At 34.6% G+C, this 17,383-nt stretch overlaps 1 protein-coding gene across 11 annotated transcripts in view; it reads left to right on the forward strand.

The window, feature by feature from the left end:
* Positions 1-17,383, forward strand: part of PPP1R12A (protein phosphatase 1 regulatory subunit 12A) — a 139,346-nt gene that overhangs the window by 33,492 nt on the left and 88,471 nt on the right. For all 11 annotated transcript variants that reach the window (XM_048217814.2, XM_044384561.3, XM_048217816.2 and 8 more), the window contains exon 2: positions 9,917-10,047. In XM_048217814.2, the coding sequence (XP_048073771.1) occupies positions 9,917-10,047 (131 nt within the window). The remainder of the gene's footprint in view (positions 1-9,916; positions 10,048-17,383) is intronic.

Here is a 17,383-nt window from a genome sequence, read left to right on the forward strand (position 1 = left end):
GGAGTTGAAATATAGTTGAAATATTTATTTAATTGGATAGATTTTACTGTTAAATAGGGTTTTTATCATCTTACCTTTGATCGCGTGTTTTATTTAGTATGTTATTAAGTAGCGCCAAAATATGGGGCATTTGGCTTGTCAGGTTGTGTTTTCATCCATACTGCCTTCTCTTTCTGGATTTTTGCCTACTAACACACTTTTTTTTTTCTTTCCTTTGTTTTGTCTCCCCTTCCTTAAATACTGATGGTCCTCCAGTTTTGACATAGGCTTTTCTGATGCCATTGTACAAATGCTGCTTGTGCATTGTTTATCACTCTAGCTTCAGTTACTATGGATATCAGAGGTTTTTAATCTAGTCTGTTTTTACAAATTAGCTGGGGAATTTCTTTAAAGTGGAAATTCCTGGGCACCACCCTCAGAAATTCTGATTTCTCCTCTTTCTCCCATATTCAGGTTAAGTACTCTAGTTATGTGTATAGCATTTATTTATATCTTTTTGCTGTTGTTTGTTTAGTTATTTGTTTAGTTATCTGTCTTGCCTGCTGGGCTCTAAGCTCTGTGAGTACAGAATTCTGGTCTATATCCTTCACCGGTATATTTCTGGCAACTAGCATAGTGGCTGAAGGGGACGCTCAGTAAATACTTTCTGAGTTAATGAAGAATATGCTGCTCTTCATCGGCCACATATTTTGCTGGACACTGAAGAAACTCATCAAGAAACATAACGAGCATATGCAATTTTTTGTTTTGTTTTGGAAAGCCATAAGAATTTTGTGTCCTCACTATAGAGACATTTTTGGAAGATAACTCAATTACTTTGACTTCTGTTAATTAATATTTTGGCACATATTCTTTCAGACTCTTAATCAGGTATATCAATGGCAAGAATGGTATCACATTATACATACTTTTGTAAGCTTTTTTTTTATTTAATAGAAATATTGAGTAGAAGCTTTTATTTCTTCTCCTGAAACTAAATTATCTTCCTCTTCGTATGTACATTGATTAAACCCCTCTACATCAGTGAGTGACCACTTCTGATAAAAGACTACAGAAAGAAAAACAGCAGCCTGGAACTACCTTCCTATCTAGAGCTCAGATATTAATGAAACCTGGCCAAAGATTTAGTTTCTCCAAAAAGTTTTAACTTATCTCTACTCCCATACTGACTTTTTCTTGATTAATGCTATATTTCTTTTAAATTGTTTATTATTTTTGTTTTATCTGCTTATCTCATTTTCCTAATTATAGATTATAAGCATTCTGTTTTAGCTCAAAAACAAAAATCTATTGGGTGGCTCTGTTAGGTATTGTGGGGTATATAAGGCATCTTCTATTTTTAAGGAACTGTCATTTAGTTGGGAGAAAAGACTGTAACACATGAAACAATGAGAAAGGCAGCAAGTCTTGCACAGTACTTAGCATGGTTTTATGTACACATACATACCTAGTGTGTATAGGTAATAAATGCCTACTCATTAAGGAGAAGTTAACATTTTGTTTTGATTCATTTTATATGTATTACATAGTTCCTATATACCAGGCACTGTGCATAAAGGAAACAGAATATTTTAGTGTTCTTCCTTGTATTCACCAGAATGCATTATATATAGTAGGTAATCAATAAAAATTATTAGCGAGAGAATGATCCTGACTTTCAATTCTTTTTAGTTCCCTAAGGATTTTAAACTCTAGAAGAAATGCTCTTCCCTTACGAGGTTCCCAAATAAAAGTGTTGGTCTCTAAAGATCTAGGTTTAACTCAGTACTTTTATAGTTTTTTATCAATAAAGGAAATAACAGAGCCGTGTAGTAAGAGGATAAGGATATATTTCAATCTTTGTATGTTTATAGTTTCCAGTTTTTAGTGTTGTCTTTCAAATACGTAATACTTGTTGGATGAGGCATGATTGTTCAAGCGATACTTATATTATTTTTCCCCTAGAAACTTTTTTTTGGTCTCAAAAGTTTTTTAGATGTTTTATAGTCTGTTTGTCGTGTCTATCTAGTTCATTCAGTCCATAAATATATATTGGATCTACTCTGTCAGATATGTGTCTCCTTTATTCTCTCTAGGATACCATATGTACATAAGGCCTGAACTTTTCTTAATCCAAATGAAGAATTTCCCATGTTCCAGCATTGCGTATAATCTGTGTTTTAAATTTATTGTCCCAATCATTTTGTGATTTGAATATATGATTTATTATGAGGACAAGTTTTTATTTTTACATCTAGATTTCCTACCTGCTTATATGATAAGAGTAGAAAGGTAAAAATATTTTAAAGTTAACGCAGTGCTGGGGGGCCCTGGGTGGCTCAGTCGGTTGAGTGTCTGCCTTCGGCTCAGGTCATCATCCCAGGGTCCTGGGATTGAGTCCCGAATTCGGGCTCTTTGCTCAGCAGGGAGTCTGCTTCTCCCTCTCCCTCTGCCTACAGCTCACCCTGCTTGTGTGTGCACACGCTCTCTCTCTCTCTCTTTCTCTGTGTTAAATAAATAAAATCTTTAAAAAAATAAAGTTAATGCAGTGCTGAACTTGTTATGTGTTTTCAAAACTAATACAATAGATGACTCCTAAGATTATACATGCTCATGAGAGTACTGCTTAGAGTTCTTCATTGTTTTTCTTGTATAAACCACATCCATAATTCCTCCTTTGATAGTCCAAATTCAGTTTTCTTTAAAATAGACAAATACTTGCTTGGATATCTTCAGTTTAGTTCCTCTTTAAGCATACTCACTGACACGTGTATCAATCGGAATGCTTAGAGCATGGACTATTTTCTAGTGTATCTATAAATTTCTGTTCCCAGCAGTGGAGCAGAACCAAGTTTTCCTTAGTAAGAGTCATAAAGAATTGTTTCAAGGAAGTGGAAATTGATTTAGATAACTTACTTCCATATTCAAATTAATTTGTTTGCTAATTAATTGTGTTACTAATGATTAGGCACAGATTGTAAACATTTCAACTAATTGGCTATGATTTCATTTAAACTTAAGTTCTCTAATGACATTTATACAACTAAATCTTTTTCTCTTGGTTTACTGTCCTGAGTCATATATAATTTGTATGAATGAGCTTATATAAAACTTTTATGTGCAAACATTTGTTTGAAGGAAGTTTGAAATCCCGAAGATTTCCTTAGTGCATCTTTTAAAATTTAATCCTCCTTTTAGGAAATAATTGTGGGTGGGACTTTTACCAGAAATGGTACTAAAAGTCTCCAGCATATAACCTTGTTTTATAATTTATGGAGGGACGAAAAAGTAAGTTAAGAATGTAAGAAAAGAAAATTTTAGATGGAGGTGATTTAGCATGTTGATTATGTATTAATACAAGCATAAAAGTACTTAATATTTGACAGCTACTCTAAGTGCTTTCTATGTTAACTCATATACTTCTCATAGTAAACTTTTGAGGTGGGTACTATTAATACCCTCATTTTCCAGAGGAAACTGTGGCACACGGGATGTTAAGTAATTTATGCAACAACACCTGACCAGTAAGTGGCAGAACTGGGTGAATCCCAGACAGTGTGGCTCTAGCATATGTACTTTAAACAAAACCACTTTCATGAAAAGAAATATTACAGTGTTAGAATTTATTTCAAATGCTACTAATTTTGTAATTTTGATTTTACTCAGTTGAATTATGTAGTCACCACATTTGTTTTCATTTCTCTAGAAATGAAATTTAATGATTTTTCAAACTATACATACATGCCCCACCCAAAAGTTGTTGTTAGGCCATCGATTTTGTCTACTTTCAGCCAACGGTGTATAGACCCTTTATTCAACTCTTTGTTGTCAGGTTGCAGTTTTTTTCTTTAAAAGTGTGGGAAACAAAGTTTGTCCTTGAGCTAACTTGATGACAAGAATAACTAGGTTTCCTTTTCAGTAAAAACTGATGTTTTATTTACTTGAACTAGTTTGTTGAATTAGTTTACAGCTCAAGTTGACAAAGCTGCCTGTACTTGGAATTAAATGACAAATGTGTCTTCACACAGCCATTTGTTACTGGCAGTTGCTCTCGGTATGTATTCATGAAACACTTAAGATATACCTCCAAAATTTTCTTATCTAACATAGTGTGAGTCATTCTGTTTCTTTCCATATATGGCTTAATAAACTGACCATATTTAGTCAAATATTTAAAGCTAGCAAGTCATGTGTCTCTTAATGTGCTGCGTTAGCTTTTGATTCTCTTAGCAAGAATATTTTTATGGCCATGCCTTGCCAGTTTCTTGTATATGCTTTATAAATGTTCAGGAGAATACTTTGGACAATTTGCACCACAAACTTGAGATTCACATGTAATATGTATTTTGTGACAACATTTTTAGCGTTTAATTTTGATTAAAACATTTCAGAAATTTATTACATCTATAAACAAAGGAACAAACAGATTTAGCATTAACTGCTTTAGGTATTTTTATTGGTGTTCCTTACATTATACTGAAAACCAAATATTTAAAATCAGAATCAGCAACATCTCATTTATTGGGAATTAGCTATACGCATAGGTTAATTTTTTCAAAGAGCTAGGGGGATTGCCTTCCTAAACTTTAAAAATTAACCATTCGTCTTGAAAATCTTTTCTCTTCAGTGTCAAAGGTTTACTCATAAGATGGCAAATAAACTCTTTTCTAGATCCTGCATACCTTTATCCTCACTATATGTGACTTTGCATCTTCATACACCAGGAAATGTTTGTCACTTGTTCATATGTTAAGCTCTGGTGTAGAGCCTCCTGCAGGAAATATTCCCAGACTATCATCCACCATTCTTCCTTAGTTCTCCCTTTTCTGAGCTCCCACAATAAGTAGTGCACAGCCCTATAACTATATCATATTCCTTTTAATATAGTCATCTGTTTGTGTATTTATCTTCTGTACTAGATGGTAAGCTTCTTGAGACCTTTCTCTTTAACTGACTGAATAAAATACCACAAATGTCTTTGTTTTCTAAATAGAATATACAGATCATAATTTAATCTTAACACTTCTCTTACTATTTTCAGAATCACTTCTCTACATCCTTTCCCCGGGTGATTTCAAGCCCCACTGTATTATTACCTTAATGCAGATAATTCCCGAATTGATGTTTTCATTTCACATTTATTTTCAAAGCTCTACATCTGCACATCCAATTGGCCACTGAATATGCATGGTTAGATAGGTATACAAACACGTATAAATTCAGCATATCCAAAGCTATGAAATCATCTTTCTTTCCCCAGCCTGCTTCTTAAACCTGTAGTATTTATTTTTATGAATGGCTTCTCCCTGTCCCTCACCTTACGTAACCAGTCTTTAAGCCTTGCATATTTTCTGTTAAGTTTTTCAGTATAGATCAGTCTGAATAACTGCTAAGGCTCAGTTCAGGCTCTTCTCTTTTCATCTTACTTCCAATAATCTTTCTGAAATACTGATCTGATCATGTCACCCCTCTGCTTAAAAACTCTAAAGAGCTCTTTTCAAACATTGTATAATTAAAATTGTAAAATGTTTTCTCCTATTTGTCTCTACTGCTGAATTGAGCCAGTATTACTGATGGGAGTATTGTAGTTGGTTCTTTTTGATGTGTGGGAGTAGAAAGTGGATTGAAAACCACCTAGAGTGTCAAATCCAGTCATCCTTGCATCACATTCAGATCTTTTATGTGGAATATACTGAGGTGTTTTAGCACATAGCCTTATCTTGTTTTATAACTTACCAAAACTCTGTATACCACTGGATCATTCACTTTATTCCATGCATTTTTTTTAATCACAGTGCATTTGCCCAGTGAAGTTACTTCCAGTTGAATTGGTAGTTGAATAACTCTTATGTAATCTTTAAAACCTTGCTCAAGCATGTGCTTTTTATTTTAAGTAAAGTCTACCCACAGCATGGGTCTGGAACTCATGACCCCAGTATCAAGAACCACATGCACTACCGACTGAGCCAACCAGGCATCCCTCAGATGTGTATTTCTTAATGAGACCTATATAGACCATCTTAGTCACAAGAAGTGATCTTTATGTCGCAATGGTATTTTAGTAGTTTTCTATCCACTACTGTTATGCTCTTATAAGATCATTCTTATTTATGGACAGGCCTGCTGTATTACAGTGTGATCCTTCCCCTTCCCTACCTTGGCTGATACAGTTTTTAGTATGTATAATATGAAGAGTAGCTAAAGGAATTTGGGATATTGAGCCTGAAAAAGAGTATGTGAGAATTCTTGGAGGGGGGGAATTCTTCATAATATCTAAAGGTTATCAGTTAAGAGAGGGATTGTATTTGATTTTGGAGCTTCAGGGACCAGAGGATAGAAATTAAAGGAAAACCTATTTTAGCATGTATGATTTAGAGAAGGATAAATAAAGTGTCTTATAATGGAGGTAATATGTAGAGTAGGCTTTCAATAAATGGTAACCTGTTACTTTTTTCTTTCTAATTTGAGGTATAATTTAAAGTAAAGTATACAGCTTTGAATTTTGCAATTCAATGAATGTTTACATATGAATATGCCTAAGTAAGAATTAGAAAGATAGGACACATTTCCAGTCTTCCAAAAAAACTCCCTCGTGCCCCCCCTTCATTTCCCCACAAATTTAACTATGATTCTGAACTTAAGCACCAGAGATTAGTTTTGCCTAGAAAGCTGTAGTATATATCCTTTCTTTCTGCCTTTTTTCACTCATCTGACTCTGAAAGATCATCTGTGTTGTTGAAGGTAGCAGTGGTTTCGTCTTTTTGTTTGATGTTCTTTTATCATTGATGTATAAGATTCTATTACATGAATAGAATCTCCTCACACACATACACTCCATGCCATTTATTTATTACTATATTGTATTATACTTTATAGTATAATATTCTGTTATACTCTTATACTTTCATAGATATCTTCAAATGGTACACTTTTACCAACAGTTTGGTTGTTTCTTCATATTAAAATAGATCTACTATTTCTCTTTTAAGAATCAAGTCTTAGGGCACCAGGCTGGGTCTCTTTGGTGGCACGTGCAACTCTTGATCTCTGTCTGGGTTGTGAGTTTGAGCCCCATGTTGGGTGTAGAGATTATTTAAAAATAATATCTTAAAAAAAAAAGAAGTCTTAAATTTTCAAAACGGCCTATTCATTGTAAGCATTTTGGAAATAAAGGAAAATTTAAAGAAAATAAAATTTTTTCTTGGTCTCACAATCAATGATAATGACTGTTAACCTTCAATATATATTCTAGTCTTTTTGTGTGCATATTTTTTAGTAAAATTGGAATCATATTAGGTAAACTGTTCTTATATTCTTTTTAAAATTTTTAATATATTGTGAGCATTTCCCATATCCCTTTATAAAGAATCATATCTTGTTTGCTTGACATTATCTTTCATTTTTTTAAAAACAATAATGAGATTCATATTAGATGGATTTATCAAAAAGAGTTTTATACTTTTATATCAATGATAAAAGAATACTGGGGTCGCCTGGGTGGCGCAGTCGTTAAGCGTCTGCCTTCGGCTCAGGGCGTGATCCCAGCATTCTGGGATCGAGCCCCACATCAGGCTCCTTCTCTGGGAGCCTGCTTCTTCCTCTCCCAGTCCCGCTGGCTGTGTTCCCTCTCTTGCTGGCTGTCTCTCTCTGTCAAATAAATAAATAAAATCTTAAAAAAAAAAAAAAAAAGTCAGAATACTGTTGTGGAGCCTGTACGAATTAAAGCAGATTGAGTGAAAAGGTTAATTAATAGAATTAATCAATCTTTAAAAAAAAATTTAAATCAATATCTTTTCTCGAGGAAAATTAATGAACAAGCCTATAAATAGAACTAATATTAATTGATGCCACTGTGGATCATTAGCAATCTCAAATAACATTTTATAGACTGCTTTCTAATATAATAGTATTTTGACATTTCTTCTTTTTTTGCTACTAGATAGCTGTGGTTCTCAGATCTTTCCAAACCTTTCTTTAACCACTGCTTCTTGAAAATGGTTCTTTTCCCAAGCAGTATATACTTAAAGTCCATATGAATGTTACTTATATATTCGTTTACCATCTGCCATTTGAAGGTACTGTTCTGGGCACTATGGGACCTTGCCATTATGTTACTTATAACTTGTTCCAAGGAGAAGAATCATAGATACATAAGAATCTTAAACATTTTAGGGAATTTTAGACATCTGTAACCCACCAGCTTCCTTCCTCCACTTGAAAAATAAAGACATTAAGCCTCAAAAGATTAAATTACTTGTCTGTCACTACAAGAGCCAAAACTAGAGCCTAGAGTTAAAAGCCATGATTCCCTGTCATACTTTGTCCATAGTGCTTTTTTGACACCCATTTTTTCCCTTAGAAAATACTACTGAAGGTGTTTTCTTTTGCTTCTCTGATAGGTAAAGAAAAATTGGTTTCATTCATACAACACTTTGTAAGTGCCTAGAACTTAAGATATCCTGTTGCAGAGACTACAAATAGGTGAGAAATATGTTGATAAACTAGGAATATCTGTGGAAAGCAGTGTTAAGTGTGGAAAAGAGCTTATTCTCTTGGAATCTAAATATCTGTTACAGTGCCAGACTATCATCTCCCACCTGTCTGACTTATTCAAGCTGCTTAATCTCTTTGAGTCTTAGCTTTTTTATTCGTTCATCCGTTTATTAAGCCCCTACCACATGCCAAGAACTGTGTAAGATGCTGCTGATACAGCAAAATTCTTGTTCTCATGAAGGTTTATGTGAGGATAATGTGTATAAATCAGTAGAATAGATAAAGTACCAGTCATACTACCTGCACAAAGTAAACATTTATTAAAGTCCCTTCTTAGTTACTATAGGCTGCAGTTCTCGAACTTTTTTGTCTCAGGACTGCTTTATACTCTTAAAAATTATTGAAAGACCCGAAGAACTTTTGTTTCTGTGGTGTGTGTATATTACTATTTGATAATAATAGAGGTTAAAACTGAGGATTTTAAGTATTTATTAATTCATTTTAAAATAGCAATACTGTACCCATGTTACATAAATAGCATTTTAAAATTAAAATAATTGATTCATTTGCTCTTAAGGCTTGAATTCATCATTGACAACAAATACTGTTGTTTTTTTGAAATGTCAGACTTTTTTTTTTTTTTAAGAAAATGTATGCCAAAACCCCAAATTAGACTTAAGTATAGTTTGTTATTTAAGTAGAAGTTGTGTTCCGTGGGAAAAGTGGCTAGTTCAGCTTGCATCTTGGTTGCCCAAGTGCTTTTCCTTAGAGCAGTCATTATACCTGGAAGAAGTGTTCTATCCATACTTCCTATCTTGTTCCACAGAATATTAAAAAGGTGTGTATTCAGGGGTCAAAATTTAATAAGATTTATAGGTTTTACTACTTCGTCAAGGATATTCATAAAGAAAAATAGCTTTAAAAAATATGAGTGTATAGTGGCAAATATAGTGACTGTTAGTAGAATTTTTTTGGCCATTGCTTTGATTTGTGCTAAGGCACAAGCAAGTTTTGCCACTGGTGCTTTCTGCACCCTCAAGTGAACCTGTAAAGACAGTGAAAAGGGGAAATACCATCTTAATATTATTTTGAGAATGGTTTTGACCTTGTGAGTTCCTTGAAAGGATCCCTCCCTCCTCAACAGACCACATTTTGGGAACCACTGCTATAGAGGATATTACTGGTACTTATATAATGTTTTAATTGTTATTATAATTGGTACTTATTTTTATCATCAGATTGGCATAGTCTGGTCACATACAATACTGTTGTATGTGCATCTAAGCAAGGGCTCTTACAATTTAGTTGGTACCATTAGCCTGTTTGATGGCAGTACTATCAAGATAGCAGACTAAAGGAGAATATTTATGTTATAAAAGCTGCAAAGTTTATTAGGAGCGTTGATTCAAATTTTTTCTAATTGTGCTTTCTGTTTTGTTTTTAGGCCTGCATTGATGACAATGTCGATATGGTGAAGTTTCTGGTTGAAAATGGAGCAAATATTAATCAACCTGATAATGAAGGCTGGATACCACTACATGCAGCTGCTTCCTGTGGTTATCTCGACATTGCAGAGTAAGCCAGTTCTGTGTCTATTTTTGTCCATATATCCAAACACTATTTTAGATACCTGAGATTTTATAGAAATTGTTGTTACAGATAAATGATTGAGCTCTTAGATTACCTTATTCATGAAAACTATTCTTCCCAGGAAAAAGAATAAGCAGTTCTTGGGAATCTGTATATCGAGTCTCTCGTTGGAAGGTCATCTTCCGTCTCCCCACCCTCTTTGGCTTTTGGTACTTTGTATTAATATGAGTAATTGTACACTTCTCCATTCGCATCTCCTTTTGAGTACATGTAGACCATTGTCTAATGATTCAAGGTTAATACTTAGCAGTCTAGTCTATCCTTATGTAATTGTGAATTGTTAGGGAAAGCTAACAATAACTCAGGTTACTTTGTTATAGGGAGAATATGATACATAGTTCTCTAGTTCGTTAAAACATTTATACTTAGTTGTTATTAAGATTGTTTTCTAAAAATGGTTTTTAGAAAATGCAATGAGAAATGGTCATTCTTATCTACATTTGATGGTACTTTCCAAGAAAATCTGATTCTTCAAACATTTAACAGGGAAGTATAGTTATCCTGACAAAATAATTTTTTCACTAAATTATTTCACTTTTTTGTTACTATGTATCCAATATCATAAATACATTTTATTGTTTGCTCACATCAGAGCTTATCAACTGGTAGATATTGAATATGGGAGTGCTACTCTGTGAATCTCTCTTAGTAAGCCTTAACTATTGTTATTTCTTTGTGTATTTCATTTCTTCCTCCGTGTGTATTGTAACTATGATACATCATTTTTTTAAAGATTTTATTAATTTGAGAGAAGAAGGAGAGATTGTGTGCACAAGCAGGGGGTGGAGCAGAGGGAGAGAGAGAAACAGACTCCCCGCTGAGCAGGGTGTCCGTCTTGGGGCTCGATCCCAGGACTCTGAGATCATGACCTGAGCCAAAGGCAGATGCTTAACCTACGGAGGCACCCAGGTGCCGCAATATATCATTTTAAAGGGGAGGCATTGTTTGGTAAAATGAAAAGTACTCTGACCTGGGAATAGAATGTCTGAGTCACTTGAGTTTTATTACTACCTGTAACACTAATTACACTTCATCTTTTTCTTTCTCAGCCTTGATTTCTTTTTTTTTTTTTTTTTTTTTTTTTTGAGATTTATTTATTTATTTGAGAGAGTACGCTCGTGAGCATGAGAGCTGGGGGTAGGGAGCAGTGCGAAAGGGAGAGAGAATCCTCAAGCACACTCCCTGCTGAGCACAGAGCCCAATGCAGGGCTCAATCCCAGGACCCTGAGATCATGACTGAGCCAAAATCAAGAGTCGGACACTTAACCAACTGAGCCACCCAAGCACCCCGGGCCTTGATTTCTTTTTCTTTATGTGTAAAATGAGGTAGTCTTTTGTCATTATAAAACAGTAGTGGTTGTTGATAATTAGTCATGGTTCTCAGCTTCCTTACTCCTTTCTCTTCTTTTCGTGCTCAAGGAGGACTTGAATCTCTTCTTCATAGAAAAAATTGCTAATGTGCATTTATCTTTAGCTGCCCTTAAATATTTGGTACTCAGGTTCTGGAGTCAAACGATGTGAATTTTGAATGCTTCCTCAGCCACACTCAAGGGGTATGACCTTGGGCAAGCTGCTTAGCTTTTATATGCTTCTGTTTTCTCCTCTGTAGAAAGGGAGAAGTATTTCTTAGGTTTGTTGTGGGGGTTAAATGAGTGATCCATCGAAGTACCTGGCACATAGTAAATACTCAATATATTATTCACTTTTGACCATTATCTTGTTTATCTTCTCTTGGGAAATGAAAACTCAGCCTTTTTCTTCAAATGTTTAATTCCCGTGTTTCCTTTTTTTAATTTATGCTTCTGAGTTTGAAAAGACACTAATAATGCCATTTCTTCCACTTGCTTGATATGCCATTGTGTATGTTGGGATGATTTTAGCTGCAAGTACCAGTATCAAATTTAAAGTGACCTAAAAAGGTAAGGGTCTTTGTTTTACAGTATATAAGGTAGTTTAGAGGAAGGGCATTCAAGTTTATTAAACTGCTCAGTGATGTCATCCAAGGGCCTGGGATCTCTCAGTTTTTTTCTTCTGCCTTTCCCAAATATGAACTTTATTCTTAGCCTTGTCCCCTCCTGGTCACAGGATGATTGCTGCAACTCCTGAGTTATATTTTTACATATGTACACCCGAGAGCAAAATAAAAAGTGAAGTGGGAAATGGAAAGTATCTTCTCCATATCCTGTGCGTGTCAGAGAAGGGAACTTTTCCCAGAGAGTCCTGTGAGTACATCACATTTCCCCTTCAGGGATTTGCATTGGCCTGGGCTTGGTCACTTGCCCATTGCTACCTTGGGAAAAGCAAGTACTTGGCATATTCAGTGTTTTACATATCAGTAAATAAGTAGGAGGATGGATAAGGGGTCTGCTGCAAGTGTTAATATTTTCAGTAGAATAACTACAACTTTTCATTTTTTTAAGAGGTAGGCTATGGAACAAAGTGTTTCATAGGACTTACACAAACAAAAATGACCTGGTTTGGCCAAGGTTAAGTAGGGTTTTGCTGATCTAACTACCTTTCTTTAGGCAGTTTGAATTTATGGCTGTGGTATAACCAAAGTATTTAAATCTATAGTGTCTTTGAACAAAATTAAAATTAGAAGAATGATGACTTTTTCTTTTTTGATCTTTCTGCTTTTTTTAAGTAATAAGAATGTTTATAAAAGACCATTTAACTCTGATGTATATTGACTGGGATTACTTGTTAAGGTGATGATAGTCCAAAACCATTCCAAATACATGATTTTTTTTTATTGTGATATGTTAGTCACCATATCATCATTAGCTCTTTCACCAGTTAATCTCACTAATGACAGAAGTTAATGAAACCCTACTTTTCTTTGGTCTAGAAAAGTATAGCATGGTGGTTTAAGAGATAAGGTGAAGATATCCCCCAAGTGAGAATGTTTATGGGGTAAAAGAAGGCCCTATTAATAATGATATAGAAATAATATTTATAAACAAGGAACAACCTAGGAAAATTGAATCACTCTGCTAAGTGAAGTACTTGGAGTTATATTGTTATAATCCTGGTTCTGCCGTTCACTAATTTCATGCCCTTGGCCAAGCTACTTCGTCTCAGTGATTAACATTATTTATACAATAGGGATGATCTGGCTTCTTCGTGCCTCTTATTTCTCTTACTGCTTTTCATATTTTTCACACTCTCAATACTGGACTACTTTTAATTCCCCAAACTTTTACTGCTGGTTCATATTAATGAGTCTTTGCTGGTTCCTTTGCCTTATTTCTTTTCTTAACCAGCTCCTCCCAGACTCTCAAATGCAGTTACATAAGGATCACTTCTTCCAGAAACATTTCTGATATTCCTGGCTGATTTATTATCATCATCATCATCTCTACAACATATCAGATGTTTACATGCTTCAATAGGAACTGCATTATGCACAGAATAGTTCTAATTCATACCTGTTGAAATGAGAGATGAAACAAACAATGAAGCACACATAGTTTAAAGTTTTGGAGATAATTTGGATACAGTGACTTCTAAATTTTTGACCCCTAAGGACACCTGCTGGCTCAGTTGGTGGAATAAGAAACTCTTGACCTCAGGGTTGTGAGTTTGAGCCCCAAGGAGATTACCTTAAAAATAAAATCTTACCCCAAAAAATAAATAAATAGAGATGGACCTCTGTTGGACATAGTAGAATAGAGAATGTGAGATTACAGTTTAGTTTCTAGACATTCAACAATTTCACATCTGGTTTGTAGCCTAGCAGAAGCCAAGTGAATAGATGGATGATGACTCTTCATATTCTGGCTCAGTTATCTCACCTTTTCACCGAAATAATTATTCTCAACCTCCCTGCTTCGAATAAGGTAGAAGTCTTAGGAAAAACTAAAAATAGAGATTGTTTAATAATGCCCCTTCTCCAGAGTGGATTAGAGGAATAGTAACGGAGGTGAGTTTGGGGAGTATGTTACCTCAGCATATGCATTGATTTACTAAATACTGTCGGGTCAAGTATTGAAATGTATGCACTAACATCATTCTCTTCCTTCAGTGTGCTGAATTGTGTCCGTACATAATTCATATGTCGAAGCTCTAACCGCCCCCAGAAACTTGGATTGTGACTAGATAGATGCAGCCCTTAAGGAGATAATTAAGTTAAAATGAGGCTGTTAGGGTAGGCCCTAATTTAGTCTTCCTGGTTTCCTTATAAGAAAAGGAAATTTGGATGGAGAAAGAGACACCTAGTTCCTGTACACAGAAAAGACCACAGGAAGCTACACTATGAAAAAGGTAGCCATCTGTGAGCTAAGGAGAGAACCCTCAGAAGAAACATTTTAAACCTGCCAACACCCTGATCATAGGCTTCAAGCCTCTAAATCTATGATAAAATAAACTTCTGTTGTTTAAGACACTTAGTCTGTGGTATTTTTTTTAATGCCATTTTGTTAACGGTAGCACTAGTACACTAATTTAGGCAGTATAAAATTCTTACTGTCGCATCAAGGTATTTTTCCCTAAAAATTATAGTGTTGTCGTTGAGTCGTGGTTTAAAAGTAAAATTGAATAGTACAGCTTTGGATATATTAGAAAAGGCAAACAATTACAGAGCCCCAAAAACTATGTATTTAATTTAGTGCTCCAATATATAAGTTCAATTAGTCTTAGCTCTCTAACTATAAAGTATAAATTATATATTTAAATTATTATGTACAGGGGCGCCTGGATGGCTCAGTCGATTAAGCATCCAAATCTTGATTTCGGCCCAGGTCATGATCTCAGGGTCATGAGATCGAGCCCCATGTCAGGCTCCATGCTCAGCATGGAGTCTGCTTGAGATACTTTCCCTCTCTGTCTGCCCCTCCCCCTGCTTGTGCTCTCTGTCTCTCTCTAAAATAAATAAATAAAATATTTTTAAAAAACTAAATTATTATGCACAAAGCATTGAAAACCAAGTCCTCTGACTGAAGAAATAATAAATGAAAACATAGGAGCTATACAGTGGCAGCATTTTGTCATTCTTTTTCATTTATTAACTGGAATATTTTTGTAAAAGAAACTTCCTCATATTTATTTAGTCACCCCTAATACAAGTTTTATAAAGGAAAGAGAGGATATAGTTTTTGTTCTTTTCCTCTATATACTGATTTTTAAAATAATGAGTTGGTTCATTAGTTACCTTCAAAGGGAACTAATTGGTTTTTTGAGGGTTAAGCAACTTCAGGAGCTCCTGCATTTAAATATACTTAATGTGCTTACTACATTGCTGTTACTATCTTTATTGATTAGTAAATTATATGTCTGTGGTTATCAAGACTCTCTTCATGTTGGCTTCTAAAACCTTGGGAAATGAACAAATAAAGTGATCTTTAAACCTTCCTTGCTATGTAGTATTACAGGGTGTTCCAAACTCATTTTTTTTCCTGCCCTGGGTCTGGAATAAAGGTGTTTTCCTTTACCCTCTTCTATCTTGTATCAATATTTCCTTTCTCCCTTTATTTCATTGCCAGGAGTTGTAGTATTAAAATAACACAGAATTACTAATTTCCTTCATTATATATTACACGTACATTACACTACTTATAACAACAATACCACTAACAACAACAATATGATTACTGAAAGCAGTTTGAAGTTTTGTGTGAGGGCAATTCTTTTGGTCCTTAAGGTATTCCGACTTCAAATGCACCATCAAATTACTGTGTGTTGGAACACTTGAAATAGTTCTTTTCTGTGTGGTTATGCCACCAACTAGATACACTATTAGGTTCATTGTTTATTTATTTTTTAGAGTTTGCTTTTTTAAATTTAATTTTGTTTTATAATTTACATAAAATACTGAGTTCTAATGGCAATCCCTTCTATCCTGTTTCCTTCTATACTATTTTGCAAATTTTATATTTTATCCCAGTTTGTTTTTTAATACAAGTATCATTGAAAATATTATTTCCCCTTGTAGGTAAATGATAGAATACCATATACATATTTCTTCACTTGCTTTTTCCACTTAACAGTCTATTCTGGAGATCATTATATAGTGGGGTATATAGAGCTCTTTCTCATTGTTCTATTTTTAGGTTTGAGGGCTCCATTGTATAGTATGTCATTGTAGTTTATTCAGTCTGTCCTTCTTGGTTGACCAAAGAATGCTATCTATTTGAATGACTCTAGTTTTAGCCTTGGAATTGTTTTTTCATTTTTGCAAATCATAGGAATTTTTATGTTTATGTGAAAAATTTTGTATTTGAATAATAAAACTTTAAAACAATTTGTTTTATTAACGTTTTGGTTATTGATGTGGTTATTCTGAAATCTTTTTGTATTTTAATTTTATCACCACTTTTCTTTTTTAGGCTTCTACCACAGATATTTAGGAGTGCTTTTTTGGTTTTATTCATTTATTTGAGAGAGGGAAAGAGAAACTGCATGCATGAGCAGGGGAAAGGGGCACAGGGAGGAGGTAGAAGAAGAAGGAAAGAATCCCAAGCAGGGGCATTCAATGCTGAGCAGGGCCCAGTGCAGGGCTTGATCCCATGACCCTGAGATTATGACCTGAGCCAAAATCAGGAGTTGGAAGCTCAACCAACTGAACCACCTAGGCACCCCTAGGAGTGCTTTTATCTTGAGTAGCTTTGGTGTTTGCCATAAAAATTTTCAATAGTAGGGAAAATTAGCCCTGTATAAAGCAAGCATTATGTAGTGTACATAGGATGACATAGTGATTAATTAGTACATTTAATGCATTTTTCTTTGTGTTTGGAGTAGTTTCTAAACTGCTACTATTGAAGATTTTATATCATTATAAAATGCTAGTGGGGGGGCTGGGTGGCTCAGTCAGTTAAGCATCTGCCTTCAGCTCAGGTTGTGATCCCAGGGTTCTGGGATCAAGCCCAGCATTAGGGCTTCCTGCTCAGCAGGGAGTCTGCTTCTCCCTCTCCCCCTGTCCCTACACGCCTCCCCCCAAGCTTCTTGTGCTCTTTCTCGCTCTCTCTCAAATAAATAAAATCTTTAAAAAAAAAAAAAAAAGCTAGTAGGATTACATTCAGTGACATTTTCATGGTCTTATTTACAGCATGGAAAAAGTTTCATGAGTTTTGTCATTTGATCATTAAAGAATCAACTATTTAAGGATATGATAACTTTTAAATATTTGTGGTAGCTTATTTATGGCTTGGCTTTTCTCCTTCATTATAGCTTTATTCCATAAACATCCAGTATAATCCTCGAGATTTCTCTTGGCTTACCCTTCAGAATATATCCAGTATCTATTTTCATCACCTCTTTAATTTCT

This window comes from Ursus arctos, unplaced genomic scaffold, assembly GCF_023065955.2.
Source record: "Ursus arctos isolate Adak ecotype North America unplaced genomic scaffold, UrsArc2.0 scaffold_21, whole genome shotgun sequence".
NCBI classification, from domain to species: Eukaryota; Metazoa; Chordata; class Mammalia; order Carnivora; family Ursidae; genus Ursus; species Ursus arctos.